At 58.1% G+C, this 15,061-nt stretch overlaps 1 protein-coding gene across 6 annotated transcripts in view; it reads right to left on the reverse strand.

Annotated features, from left to right (window-relative positions):
• FOXP4 (forkhead box P4) overlaps positions 1–15,061 on the reverse strand; it is a 53,141-nt gene that overhangs the window by 13,640 nt on the left and 24,440 nt on the right. For all 6 annotated transcript variants that reach the window (XM_039695904.1, XM_039695902.1, XM_039695903.1 and 3 more), the window contains exons 3-5: positions 13,858–13,947; positions 6,647–6,769; positions 4,871–4,957 (exon numbers count right to left, since the gene is read on the reverse strand). In XM_039695904.1, coding sequence (XP_039551838.1) covers positions 4,871–4,957; positions 6,647–6,769; positions 13,858–13,947 — 300 coding nt within the window. The remainder of the gene's footprint in view (positions 1–4,870; positions 4,958–6,646; positions 6,770–13,857; positions 13,948–15,061) is intronic.

Below are 15,061 nucleotides of genomic sequence, written 5' to 3' on the forward strand. Positions count from 1 at the left end.
CAGGGCAGGAGGGGGTCGGGGGCCGCGGCGAGGGGCGCTGGCAGCGAGGGGTGGCAGCGCTGGGGACGGTGCCTCCATCCTGCTGCGGGGCCTGCTGGCTCCCGGCTGAGCCGGACGGAGGCTTTGATCTATCGGAAGAGGAGGGGAAGGAAAGGGAAAAGGGGAAGGGAAAAATAAAGCGCTGGAAAGAAAGGGAGATAAAGGAGCTGGGGGGTTTGCTCGGAGCTGTGAGGGGAGGAAGCAGCAAAGCTCAGCTGGGGAGTCCCAAGGGGGAGGCTCAGCTGTGGGGTTGGTGTATAAAAAGGGGGGTCCCAGCAGGCAACAGGCACATAACCCTCCTGTAAGGCAGAAATGTATCCCTGTTTGTCAAAAATGACTGTTATGAGCTCATTCTTGGTGAGGGGCTGAAACTGGTGCAGGGAAAGGGGGTGCCCAGTGCCAGTACTGGTGTCCCCACCCTGGCCACAGCCACCCCCCAAGTAGGTGACTCTCCTTCACCTCCTGGAGCTGGCCAGGCTCTGACCAGCATGGCTGGCCCTAAACTAGTTAGGCAGGATGGGTCCCTGGGGAGGCGCCGAGAAATCCATGAGAATTAAGTGAAGGGGAGAGAATTCAATTAGGGCTGGGGACAGGCAGCTGCTAATCCGAGCTGGCCGGGAGAGGGGAGCTGCCCCGGGGCTGCCCGGCCTCATTAGTGGGGCAGGCGGCTCCGTGACCCTGTGAACCCCCCCAAACCCCCCTGTTTGGGCAGACGGTGCCAGCAGGGAGCCAGGCTGGGGCACATCCCCCCCTCGCTGCACTCTGCAGCCCCCCAAAGGAGTATTTCCATGTTCGAGTTCTGACTGAGCAGCACTGGAGCTCTGCAGTCAGGATGTCCTTGTTTTGTGAGCATCAGGGGATTCAGGCCCCCCAGGCACTGGGAATTCCAGGGAACTGGTGATCCCTGAGGCTGCATCAACAGGGAGCAGCAGACAGACTCTGTGGCAATCCCAGTCCACGACTGAGTTTGGGGCAATCCCAGTCCACGACTGAGTTTGGGGCCACCCCAGTCCACGACTGAGTTTGGGGTCACACCCAGGGTCTCGCTGGGTGCAGGTGGATCCCTGTGGATGTTGTTGATGCTCAGCCTTGGCTTTGTGAATCAGAGGGTGAGGATGGGCTCCAAACCCCTCTCTGCAATGTCAGGCACCACCACAAGCCCTGTCTAGGTTTCAGATAGAGTTTAATTCCAGTTTCTCAGCCTCAGGGAGATGTGTGGACTCTTCCTGTCCTCTCCACCTCTTGGCCACAGTGGAATTGCCTCCCCAGAGTCAGACCTGGATCCTCCCTGGCTCTGTCTCATCCCTGCACCTCTGAGGCTTAAAGATCAAGGCACAAATCAAAGCAATTCCTGCTCAGCGAAGAGAAATCCCTGATCCTGAGCCACGAGGGCTCCAGGCCATGGGATCAGCAGGATGGAGGGAAAAGGGCAGGACCAGGCTGCAGCCTGAGAGCTTTAACAGTGAATTCTCTGTCCCCCAGGGTGTCCCCTCCTGGCGAGGAGAAGCTCTGCCACTGTGTGGGATGGACACGCTGTCCTTGCCTTGCTTAGAAACAGCAGCTGGGAGGGAAGGGAAGGGATGGGATGGGAAGAGAAGGGATGGGAAGAGAAGGGATGGGATGGGATGGGATTCTCCTCCTCTTCCCGGCTCCACCACCGCCCTCCCCGAGGGCCCCGGGGCAAGCCCGAGCTCTGCTCCAGCACAGCCTCACCCGCGTCATTCCAGGCTGAGCTGCTGGCAGTGGATGAGGTCAGGAGGATCCCTGGGCATGGTGCCTGCATGCACAGCCCAGCCAGGCTCTCCTGGCCTGGCCTGGCTGGATTCAGACCCCCTGAGCCCCCCAGGCTGCCCTGCCCCACTCGTGGCTCTGGCAGGGACGCTGTGGAACCTGGTGATGTGAAGGTTGAACCTTCATGTGCCTCAAATCCATGTCCCTGCAGCTTCCACAGACCAGGAACAGGAGGGGCAGCCCCAGGAACACAAATCCAAGCCAAAGCAAGCCTGATCCAAGGGGAAGGCAATCTGCCACCCCTAGGGAACACCTGTGGCACCACAGACCTCGAAACCCCTGAGTGATGGGTGAAGGGATGCAGAGCCACCCACCAGCCCCTGGGCTCCAAGCCAAGCTTTCCCTGGAGAAACCAGGCTGGGGAGAGCCTAATGACAGCCCCAGCTTTCCCAAAAATCTCACAGCCCGCTGATCCTCACTTCTCCCATTTCCCGTTGGAAAAGCCACTCCCAGAGGAGCTGGCTCTGTGATGGGGCCGAATCCTGGGCTTGGCTCCCCCACCTCACTCCCAGCCCATTCCCAGCTCATTCCCAGCTCATTCTCAGCTCGTTCTCAGCCCATTCCCAGCACATTCCTGGCTTGGGGCTGGGGGGTCTGCAGCATCACCTAGGCTTGGTTCGCCCAGCTCACTCCCAGCCCATTCCCAGCCCTCTCCCAGCCCATTCCCGGTGTGGGGCTGGGGGTCTGCAGCACCACCAAGACTTGGCTCCCCCAGCTCATTCTTAGCCCATTCTCAACCCATTCCTGGCTTGGGGCTGGGGGTCTGCAGTGTCACCGACGCTTGGCTCCCCCAGCTCACTCCCAGCCCATTCCCAGCCCTCTCCCAGCCCATTCCCGGGTGGGGTGGGGGTCTGCAGCATCACCGTGCATTAGACGCAGCTGAGTGGGTGCAGCCACCGGGGCAAGAGGCGCCGTCACTTTGATTTATGAGCACATCAGGAGGAGTTTGCGCCGTGACACGCGGGACTGACAGCAGCACTTCATTAAGCTGACACCGGGGTTAGGAGCCAGCAGCCCCCCCTCCCCACCCTGCCTGCCTCAGCACAGGCACAACCCCTGCCTTCGGCAGCTTTGGGGACACACGGAGACCTTTCCAGGAGATTTTGGGGTCTCTTGGAGAAGCCAAGCATCCTGGGAGGAGCAGGATGGGAGACACGAGGGTGAGGGGCTGCAGCACAGCTCCTTGTTTCCTCCTCCCAGAGATTCTGCTCCTGGGATATCAGAGCTGCTCCTCCCAGAGATGCTGTCCCTGCTCCCAGGGTATCAGAGCTGCTCCCACTGGAGATGCTGTCCCTGCTCCCAGCTCCTTCCTGGTCTCCTTCCCACCCACAGATCCCACTCCAAGCTGCTGACTCATGGACAGGAGCCCTTGGAATCGGGCAGAGGGGAAGCAGAAGGCGCTGGGTTTTCAAACCCTGCAGCAGGGCTGGAATTAAATCTGGCCATGGGTTTCCAGGAAAGATCCAAGGGTGGCTCTGTGGAGGCATCCCAGACACTCCAGCTCTTCCCTGAGTTTCAAGGAAGCCACAGCATCACCATTCCCAGCAGGCAAACCTGAACACAGACTTCAGGAACACCAGCTACCCAAATTTTTGGGGTGAAACCAAAGCTTATCCAAGGATTTTGAGGAACACTGACATCCCCTTGCTGAGAACCCCTCAGTGCTTTTCCCAGCAGGAAAGCTGGACACACATCCCTCCAGCAGCATCCAACACCCCTTCCCCCACTGCTACACCCTTTCTTGCTGGATAAATTTCCCATCTCCTCTGTACCATTTAATTAAAAGTTAACACGAGCTTTTTAAAGCAGAGCCCGCTAAGCAAGCGCTTTGTCAGAGCTTAATTATATCCCTGCTCAGTGCTGCAAGAGAACATCGCCAGGGCCAGCAGGAAAGTCCTTGAGGAAGCTCACATTTACACCTCCCCCATTTCCTGGAGCACCAGCAGCTCCTGGAGATGGTTCTGATAACCCTGACCCTGGAAATGCACCAAGAGCCCACAGTGAGAGCCTGCCTGAGGCTGCAGCAGGTGACCCTGAGCCACTGCAGCCAGCCTGGTCCCCTGATGGCAGCGTGGCTTTGCCAGGGAGTCCTCCCTGTGCCACCCCAACACACAGGCTGGGCTTAAAATCTTCCCTCCCTGCCAAAAAGATGAGTTTAGCCCATGGAAGGACACTCAGGGGAGGTGCAGCAACACCAGACATGAATTCTGCAAAACTGCACAGCAAAAAAAACCCATGTGAAGGATTTTGGCAAGAGAGAGGGGCAAAAGTACCCAAGGAGAAGGAAAGGAGCAGTGCTGCCTGCTGCCTGGGCTCTGTCCCCAGCCTCTGTGTGACCAAAACACAGCCACAACCCCTTGGGGGCCATCACTGTGCCCTTGGGGCAAAACCTGCTGTGTAAAGGGGGTTCTGCAAGATTGCTGCAACCACAGGGGCACAGAATGGGTCTGCACCAGGCACTGAGCTGCCCAGCACTGGTGATCCTGGGGGCTCAGAGCCCTGCCCACCTCAGTCTCCTGCTGGAAGAGCCCTTGGCAGGGATCAATCACTGCTGTTTGCCACACTCCCTGGGCTTTGGAGAGCTGCCCTTCCTGGCAGGAAAAGCCCAGCTCTGGTTGCCACCTGACCAGCCCTGCCCACTCACCAGGGCACTGCAGTGCCAGCTCAGCCAGGACTGGGCTGCCCAAGCTGAGCCTGGCAGGGCTGGGCTGGGCTGAGCCTTCCTGATCCCACCACGGGGGATTTGGGGAGCTCCTGCTCTGTGCTGGGGGGATGGCACTGTCCCTGTCACCAGGGAGGGTCCAGTGGCCCCTCCAGTGCTGCCCCACACCCTGTGGATGCACCAGATCACAGAGAGGAGGAAGAGGAGGAGGAAAAGGAGGAAGAACAACAACTCCCAGTGACTGGACTGGTCACCCTTGCACCCCCAGAGCAGGATGTCCCATGTGCCACTGCCATGGGCTCCCTGGGGGTTGTCCCACACCTTGTTTTGTGCTGGTGCCCCTTTGGTGCCAGCCCAGTGCCCTCCAGGTGAGCTCACCTCTTTGGGTTGCTGCTTTCCGGCTTGCTGCTGGGTCAACAGCTGCAGGTGAAGCTGCTCCTGCTGCTTCTTGTAGTATTCCTGCAGCTGGGAAGGGGAGAGAGCAACGGGATCAGCAGTGGGACCACCCCGTGCCCACCTCACCACCCCGTGCCCAGCGCCAAGGCTTTGCCACAGCCACGCCAGCTCCTGGCACTGTCACCAGGCCAGGCTCCCTGTGTCACCCGGTGCAGGACAGGAGGGAAAGCACCCACCAGGGCAGTCAGGGCAGCAGAGGAACCCTGGGCATGCATTGCCAGGGGCTCTGGATCCCCCTGGGCTTTGAGCCCCCCAAACACCCCCAATGCCCACCCTGATGTTTATTTTAATGCCAACCCGCTGTCCCTTGAGAGAAAAGCAGGCTGGGGTGCTCTGGCACACCACAGAGCACTTCAGGGGGGGAAAATTGGGGGAAACTCCAATTTTGGCATGGTGGGACCCCAAAACACCCCTGACAAGTGCTGTGAGAGCCAGCGGGGTCCCAGCTGGGGAGGACCAGGAGCAGCCACAACCCCTGGCCTGTGAGAGCTGGGGGTTCAGCCCTGCAGTCAGAACTGCCCCTCAAATCAAAGCAGAGCTGTTTGCTGGGCCATTAAAACCAGAATAAACCCCCTGGATCCACAGGGAGCCACCAGAGAGGGTCCCAGTGTCCACAGGCAGCGCTGGGAGCTGCCAGCATCGCCACCAGCTCCCACCCTGGCCCCTGAATAAACTGTGGGTGATGGATTTGCTGCGTGCAGGGAGGGGGAGAAAGGCACGGGGAGGTCACTGGGACCCCCCAGCCCCCTCGCACGGGCTCAGGAATGTCCCTGGGGATGCCGGGAAGCCTTTATCAGCTCGGGGCTGCCAGCAGCCAGGGGCTGTTTGTGTCTGAGAACAGGTTTGGAGGGGCTGGCTGTTTACCCCCGAGCCAACCCGAGCCAGGGAGCTGCGGAGTGGCCGGGCTGGGAGCAGGAACATTGGGTCAGGGGTGAGAGGTGTGATGTTTGGTTTGCTGCCGGTGGAGAATGTGAGCTATTCCGGCCTGGGTTGTTTAATTTGCAGTCAAACGTGTTTCTTTATCCGGCTCCAAAGAGGCTTGTGGAAGGACCCACCCAGGGTAGTGTTTACCCTTTGTTCTTTCCCTGGGGCCAACCTTGAATCCTTATCAGGCTGTTTGGAGTAAACAGGTACTGGAGGCAGGAGGAAGGGTGTGGAGGATGCTTGTGGGGTTTCTCCCTCTCTCCCTCCTTCCCGCTGCCGGGAGCTGTTTACCCAAGCAGACATATTTTGTCTCAGAGTGGAAATCTACTTTTTTTTCTTTCTCCTCCTTTTTCTTCCCTCCCCATCTGACTAAAAATCTCTGGAAAAGCCAAGCAGGGCCATGAGAAACAAACCTCAGCTCTGAGCTGGACACAGGCACCTGCCCAAAGCCCAGCAGTGGCCATGGGGGCTCTGCTTGGGGCACATCCAGCCAAGAGCATCCCCCCCGACCCTGGCTTTTCCCAGGAGCTGGGCAGCCCCAGACCAACCCTTGAGCAGGAATTCTGCAGGTTTTGAGACCCTGGCTCAGGGTGGCAGCACCAGCACTGTCAGCACCTGCAGCTCTTTTCATCCCTGGACGTGCTGGGAATCCCAAAGGAAATGAGTGGAGAGCAGAAGGAGGAAAGGACCCATTTTTCTGCCTCCAACAAATTCCAGCATTCCCAGAGCCCGGTGGGAATTGCCTGGCTGGGTTCAGCCCCGCTGCAGCGTTACCTGTTGCAGCATTATTGCCTGCTGCTGCTGCAGGAGGGCCTGGAGCTGGGGTGGGGACAGGATCTGCTGCATCTGCTGCGGCGTGATCATCTGCGGGGACATCATGGCCACGGACACGGGGACCTGTGACAGCAAGGACATGTCACCACTCCCAACCCAGACCTACAAAGCCTGCCCCAAACGCCAACAGTGCCTCTCCCAGAGCATCCTCCATGTCCCCCACTCCTCTGGATGAAGCCACTGTGTGTCCCCTGGGACATGGCAATGGCAGGGAGATGTCCCACGGTGCTGCTGGCACCAGGATGAAGCTTCCTGAACCATGAGCTCTTCTTTAAATGCCATTTAGCTGGGGGAGCTGGGCATCAAACCACAGCTCCCTCCCCTGCTGGGAGCATGGGAAGGGTGGAGGGAAACGCCAGGGAAGTGGGAAGATACTGATCACCCAAATAACTCTGCAGAGCAGAGCACTGAGGAAGAGGTTACGGGGTTCTCCAGACACATCAAAGCTTTACCTCCAGCTGACACCAGTAACTCCTGTATTTACTGTGCCAAGAGGAGGGAGGGCTGAGGGAACCTGCCAGCCCCTGCCTTTGGTTATCAAAACACGGGTCCACACCCCCGGCAAAGCTCCTGGGAAGGTGTCAGTGATGGATCCCAGCCCTGCTGGGTCCTGCCCAGGTGGAGCAATGCCCGATGGAGCCATCAGGAGCTGCCTCATCCCAGCTTTCCACTGATCCCACCAGCCCAAAGCCCCTCCCGAGGCTCTGGGCAGGGTTAGGGCCTTGCTGGAATTTAACAACCCTCCATATTCCTGGGAAAGCAAATAAGAATTGCTGGTCAGGAGCCACCAGTAGCCACGAGCTCTTCCAGGGGATCCCAGGAAGAGGCAGCAGCTCTTGGCACGCAGGATGGGGCAGACACAAGCCAGGAGCCAAGGACCTGGTTCTGATCCAAACTAAACAGCTCCTCAGCCCCTCAGCCCAGGATCTCAGGACCACAAAGAGCAGAGAAACCCAACAAAGTCCCACGGAGAGCCTGGTTCCTGCCAGTCCCCCTGCCCAGGACCCCCAGACTGCCCAGCCTGGAGCCCTTGCAGCCACTCCAGCGGGGATGGGAGCACAGGGTGGCCCCGTGCAGTCCCTCCCATCTGTGATGGGTGTCCAGCTGACCTTCAAGGGAGATTGCAAAGCCTTATCTATTTACTCAGTCATTCTGCTGCAGGGAGGTGTCGGACACGGGGCCAGCTCTGTTTGTCACCAGCGTTTCCCCCTCCAGCCACCTCCGTGGCAGAGCTATTGATTAACTCCTCCGACTTCCCACCCAAGGGCTGGAGCTCAGGAATGAGCCCCAGCACCCTGCAAGGCTCCAGCACCCACCAGAGAGCCCCGAGCCCCGCGTGGCACCAGCACCCAGTGAAGAGCTGCTGCTCGGGCACCCAGGTGCTCGCAGCCAGCTGTGCCAAGCCCTGGGCGAACATCTGGGCAGGAGGGAAGCTGGCGAGGAGAGCGAGGTGCGCCGCTAATTTCCCTCTGCCAATTCATCAGCCGGCAACGTGCTCGGAATGAGAGCCCCTAATTAATTGCTCCTCCACATCCCCCCCAGCCCGGGCGGGCTCCCCGCCCCCTCCCGCGGCCCCTCGAACACGTTTGCTGGCATTTTCAAATCGGAGGCATCCTAATTACCGGAGAGTTATAACACCTTCCATTTCTCGCCCAGCGGACTGACACCCTGTCAAGAGCAAAGAGAATTGCCAGAGGTTTTGACAACACTAATTGCCCCTATAATCTAAAAACACAAAGGAGAGGCGATTAGTCGAGAGGGCCCCAGCTCTCGATCCGACACGAGGTTTTCACAATGTTACAAGAAAACAAAAGTGACGCTTTTTAGAGTTTGATGGCTGCTAACAAAAGCAGAATTATATTTTCATACAACCTTTGTCTGCATTAAATGGCTTTTTTTTTTCTTCCCCCCCCCCCACCCCCCCTGCATTCGGATGTGGAGCTGACACGGAGAAATGGTGGCGGATCCGTGTGGGGGTGAGGTGGGAACGGGGTGAACTTGAGAGGGGCATCTGAGCTCTGCTGCTTCCTTGGTTCCCGTGAAGAATTTCCCTCCAGTGTGGAAAACGTTCCTCTCCCAGTTAAGGTTTCCAGGGAAAGCAGCAACTTTTAGTAAAAGAGGAAATTCCCACTTACAGGAGGTTTTGCTCCCATTCATCCCACGCCCCAGTGCTGGGAATGTTCCAGCACTGCCTTGACCCCAATGTGGGCCAGCAAACCCCAGTGCTGGGGGCTGTCTGTCCCAAGCTCTGGTGACAGTGCCAGCTGCCTCTGCTGGGGACAGGGAGAGCTGCTGCTCTGGTAAAATGAGATGGGAATGGAAATGGGGTTGGAAATGTCCACCCCAACCTGCATCCATGGCCCTCAATGACAAGATTCCCTATGGCAGCATATGAGGCCAGCCTGGCATCCCCGGATAACAGCAGGATCTGGGCAGCAACTGCCTCAAAATCTGGGATGCAGGTGGTCAGCATGAGAGCTGAAGGGTGCCAGGCAGAGCAGCACAGGGGCTGTGAGGGGTGAGTGCCACCCAGCTGAGGGGTGAGTGTCACCCAGCTGCCACCAGCCCTGGACACCAGAGCAGCACAGAGGCTGTGAGGGGTGAGTGCCATCCAGCTGAGAGGTGAATGTCACCCAGCTGCCACCACCCCCAGGCATGGGAGCAGCCAGGAAATGTTCCTGCAGCCAGCACATCCCTCGGGAAGCAGGTCCCGGCAGCGGCCCCGGAGCAGCAGCAGCGGTGGCTGGGGACCAGCCCGACGCGTCACGAGCTGGCATCTGCCAGACACCGAGTCAGGAAGGGTTTGACTCACGCCTTGGCCGGCTGCCACCCCGCAGAAACTGCTTACTAACAGCTCTGGCTGCTCCCAGAAACACCCGGCGCTGCTCGGGCCGGCCAGCAGCATCTCCAGGGGCTGCTTTTCCAGGCGGGCCCGGCTGTAATCCCCGTGCCAGAGGACGGGGCGGGAGCAGCAGGCAGTGGGTGGAAAAGCAGGCAGGTATTCCAGGGAATATTCCCTCCCTGAGCCAAAGCCAGCTGAGGGAAGCAGGACTTGGCTGTGTGGAACGAGGCAGGATGGGGAGCGAGGCTCTTGAGAAATTTTTCCTAGATTTTTTTTTGGGTTGTTTTTACGGGAAGAAGATTGAACTCCCAGGCACAAGGCAGAGCGGGGGAAGCCGTGGCTCGGCGGCCTTGGCTCTCTGTCATCAGAGGGACGGTGCCCTCCTGACCCCGGGGACAGCTGGCTTGGCACGGCCTGGGGACATCCTCCATCAGCCTCCAAACATCCCTGCTCTGCCATCACCCGGGCTGGGAGGTCACCGCAGGAGCCACCGCGTCCCCAAGGGCCACACGTCACTGCCACGACGGGAAGAGGCAGCTCCTGCTCCGTGCTCAACCACGCAGCCCAGACCTGGTCCACCCATCCCTGCTGGCTCTGGGATCATGGATGAGCACCCCTCTCTCTCTCCAGAGGGTGATCCTGGTTTCCTGCAGAGCTCAGGGCTGCACATCCCTGCTCTGATCCAGTCTTGGGGTTTAACTCCCAGTTGGAAACAGCAGCAAACATGTTTGTGCTGGTTTTTTCTAATTTTAACCACTCTTTTCAAATCCAAACCAAACAGAAACAAATTGAGGAGACTGGGAACAGAAGGACAGAAACAACCACCAAAAACAGCTTCAAGCTGTGCTGTTTTAAGGGCAGGGGCTGAGCAAATCCCACCCCAGAGCACCCAATTCTCACAGGACAAGAGCAACCCCAACCCTCCTGGCACATCCCGGCCTCCCTTCCTGCACTCAGCATCCCTGGGTGAGCTCCAAGATCCAGCTGGCTCAGACAGCCTGGGAGTGCTCCCAGCGCCCGGGGCCAGCCAGTGATGCCACTGACACCGAGGTGACCCCTTGGGGTGACACAGGGCCACCCAAACACTGCTGTGCCACCTCTGGACCTCACCAGGCTGGGATGAGCCAATGCACTAAAATCTGCCCAGGGTCAGAGGAGAAATGAAGCTCAGCCCCACGTGCCAGGCTGGGTTTTGAGGCTGTGGGTGCTTTTAGGAACAATTTTAGGAATGCTCTGAACAGCCCCAGCACCAAAGGCTCGAGTGCCTGGGGTGGGGTGGCAGCAGGGTGAGCAGGTGAGGGGACACCAGCCTGGAGGACACCAGGCACTGATGTTCAGCTTCCTGTGAAGAAAAGGAGGAATCAATCCCCGGCATGTTCAGCCCAATGTGTATCCTCGTTAGAGCATCCTCATTAGCACATCCTCGTTAGCGCAGCCTTCCTGCTGGGGAGGCCCCAATCACACCTGGCTGGGCTCCAGTCGCTGCTTGGGGACAGTGGCAGCAGAGGTGACAGCACTGAGCCCCCTCCTCAGCGAGCCCCTGTCCCCCAGCACCACCTGGGCAGGGTCCCTACATCCCCTCTGTGAGCACGGGGTGCTGGCACTGCTCTGTCACTGATGTTCTACAGGGATTAAAGTGACTTTGCTCCTCTGTGAACCCAAAACACCGATCCCAGAGTGGGATGGTGGCAGTGGCACCGGGCTGGCAGAGCTGGGGGCTTTGGGATGGAGCAGGGACAGACAGGGATGCTCCAAGTTCAAATGGAAAAACCTCGGAGCGAGCCCAGACGGACAGGCTGCTGCTGGATTTTTTTCTCTCGGAGAGGCAACTCAGAAGGGCTGGTATTGATCTGTCTTCATTACCCATTTCACTCAAGTTTCAAATCAACAAAATACACTTTTCCGCTCTGCTGCCCTCCCCGCTGCAGCAGACAAAAGAAAAGCAATTTCCCGCAGTTTGCTCCAAACTCCTCTCCTCCCTTCCCTGGGTGCCCTCCAGCCCCTCTCCCCTTCCAGCCACTTGATCCAGCAGTGGCAGCTCTGAGGGCACCCAAAGAGGGCACCCAAAGAGGGCACCCCATCATTCCCAGGTGCCACTGACAACTCGGGGTGCTGCTTTTCCAGCACCTCCTCCCTCGGGTTTTCCTGGATCCCCTCAGGATCCCAGGGGGATCTGCTGCTCCCACCATCCCAGGATGACAATGCCCTGCAACACCAAAAGACCCCAAAAGCAACATTTTGTCAGTGTGCACGAAGTTTCCAAGAGTTTTAAACTTGTAAAGAGATAAACCTATTTTTAAATGTTTTAGAACACCCAAAGATGGGGGTTTGGGGTTTTTTTTTCCTTTCCTGCAGATGTAACTGGAGCAACAACATGAGACTGTCCACACACACCTCCAGGCATCTGTGGGAAGAGGGTCCCTACTCCAAAAACAAACCCCAGTCCAAGATGCTGCTGAGTCCAGCAGCTCCCTGCTTGTTTTTAAGCTCAGGCTGTCTGGAACGTCATTAATCCTGCTGGCTTGGTGCCCCAAAAATGTCACATCCCCATCAGTGGGGTGACAAGGACAGTGCATAGTGTGGGCAAGCATGGGGGTCTCCTGTTCTCCCTGCCAGCACTGGGACCCTCCTGCTCCAGGATTCCCCCAGGATTGGGGGCCAGGACCTAGCTGGCACAGAGCTGAGTGGAGACAAAATTCCCCATGGATGTGGAAATCCATTCCCAAACTTGTGGGGCTGCACACAGGCAGCGACCCGGGCTGGCACCCCCAAGGACACCCCAATTCCCAAACATTCCCATCCTGCTGTGCTTTCTGCTGCCTCCAAGCCAAGGAGGGCTGTGCTGGGACGCAGCCTTCCTCCTCCTCCTCCTCTTGCAGCCGTCCTGGCCAGTCTCATCCACACCACGGTGCCTTAGATAAACTTCCTTTCAAAGGAGTCTGCTTAATCCCCTATCTCCCCTCGGTCAGATCCCGCTCCAGCTGCCGGCGGGGCCGCGGGGGGAGGCACTGCTGAGTTATGAGCTATTTCTGACTCACGTCTACAACTTTCACAAGTCCTTTTTGCAACACGGAGAGAGAAAAAAAAGGGAGGAGGGGAGGGAGGGAGAGAGGAAAGAGATCCAGTTCGCTCCGGCGAAAGCCGCTGGCCAGATGGGCAGGCAGGGAGGGGAGGCTGGGGAGCAGCACGGGATGTTCGGCTGCATCCAGCCGGGAATACCAGGCAGAGCAAGGAGGGATAAGCAGCAGCAGCAGCAGGAGGAGGAGGAGTGACGGGACACACACCCACGGAGGGGAGCGAGGCGCCGGTTACCGGAATCTGACTTCACCCTCGCCGCCTTTGTCCTCTGCAGACATTTTCCATGCAGTGACTGCATTTCCTTCCTGCCGGCACCGCTGGAAAAAGCCGCCTGTTTGTGCCGTAGGAGCCCTGACTAATTCCCACTGCTCCCACCCAGCTGCTGTTTCCCAGTCTGGGGGGTTCTGGGCTCTCCTGACCCCCGGCAGCCCTGGGATTTGCTGCTGGATGGCTCAGCCATGCCCTGGCACTCCAAGCCAGGAGAGGATCCCGGGATTGCCCATCCCAGCCTGGCTCCTGCTGCCACCCAGCTCAGCCTGGCACAGGCAGGACCTCCAGCTCTGAGAGTGCTTGTGCTAATTACTTTCCTTTGTTAATTAAACCCACGTGGCTCTAATAAGGTAACCTGCTGTTCTCCGATAAATTTAATTAGCCTGAAGGGAGAGCCCCTCCGCACAGCTATTTAAATTGTCACTTCCCATCGCCTGGGCTTTGCTTCTCCCTGCCTCCCTCTCTCTCCAGATTTCACCCCTCTCCTGCCCATTTTCTGCCCTTTTCCTTTGGCAGAGAAGGGGAGCAAAGGGGAAATTCCCCATCCCTACAGGAGCAGGATGTGCCAACCCAAAGCTCATTTTCCTGCCCGTGCCACAAATCCCCATCCCAGCTGGGCCTCTGTCCCATCCTGGAGGACCTGCCCTGGCTCCAGCCCAAAAGATTGTTCCCTTTTCCAGCCCTGTGCCACCCTCACAGCACCCAGCATCAATCCTGGGATGTTCCAACCCTGGGAAACTCTGTCTCCAAAACACTGTCCCAAAAAGTGGTGACACACGGTGACCTCCCCTCCCCAACCATTCCCACACACAAAAAAACCTCCCAAGAAACTCCTGGAGATTTCCAGAGGATTCAACTCCTGGAGTGCTCCATCCACGGAGGTGACAGGAGTTTGTGCTGTCCCACAGCTGTGGCCCAGCCCTTCCCAGGAGTGGGGGGACAGGGGACACTCGGGGCTCACCTGCACCGCCGGCTGCTTGCCCTCGTTGCTGCTGGGGGAGCTGAGCCCCGTGGCCTGCTGCAGCAGGAACTGCCGAGCCACCTGCAGAGCCTGCAAGAGAGACACAGGGGTGGGCATGAGGAAGGCTCCCTCCTCCTCCAGCTCTGGTTCATTCTCCATGATTTCCCTCACGGGACGGGTTTGATGCACAAGGAGGGAAATGCTCCCTGGTGTTCCCTCCTGCCACACTAGTACAGACCAGCACTCTCCCAGCCCCCATGGGGACAATCCTGTCCTCTTCCCAAAATCCCCACCAGCAGCATTCCCATCTCACAAGGGAATAACTTCCAAACTTCCTTTATCCAAACAACTCAAAACTCAGATCCTTGAGGACAAACTGCAATTCACTGTTGGGAATCACTGATGGAAAAATCCTATGGTGCTGATCCCGAAGCTGCCTCAGCCTCAATGTTTTCTTTTTTCTTCAGGGCATTTTATTTTCCCTGTTATTACCAGGGATAGATGTGCATCGGTAATGCGAGCACAAAAACCCTGTGACAGTTATGACAGCTCAAGGTCTGATATTTTAATTACTTTTGGAAATGAAAACAGTAATTCCAGTTAAAAGCCAAGGTGGAGGAATCCACTCGGCAGCAGCTCAGGCCCGAGGCTCCCACCAGGATGGGTGCTGGAGCACTGGGTTTCACCCCCATCCCCACAGCAAATCCCTGAGCTTTAGCTGCTTTTCCAAGTGTCTTTTAGCAGAGTTTTCCATGGATTTGGCTTCTCCATGTGCAATTCCTGCCATGTTTGCAAGCACCACCTCACAGAGGAGACCCAGCGAGGGCAGGCCGCTGCTTCGGCCTGGCAAAAACCAGCACAGCAGGGATGGAAAACACAGGGGGGAAAAGCCTCTGGAAGAGAATTCCAGCACACAAAAAGTGCTTCACCAGACTTCTCCAGCACACAAAAAGTGCTGCACAAGTCTTCTCCTGGAATTTCCCTTCCCAAACCCAAGGCCTGGCCGGCCCGGGGTGCCAGCGAGCCCCCAGCGCCCGCCCGGCTTGGCCCCACCGCGCTGCCTCTCAGGGGGGAATTTAATTCACTTCCCGCTGGCTCCCTCACTTTGGTGTGCTCTGAAGCACGAAATTACAAAGATTTACAGGGAAAAAAACCCGACGTGGCCTCACAATTGCACACAGGGGCCTCTCTGGCAGCGCCCGGA

Source organism: Passer montanus, unplaced genomic scaffold (genome assembly GCF_014805655.1).
Source record: "Passer montanus isolate IOZ18808 unplaced genomic scaffold, ASM1480565v1 scaffold93, whole genome shotgun sequence".
In the NCBI taxonomy this organism is placed as follows: Eukaryota; Metazoa; Chordata; class Aves; order Passeriformes; family Passeridae; genus Passer; species Passer montanus.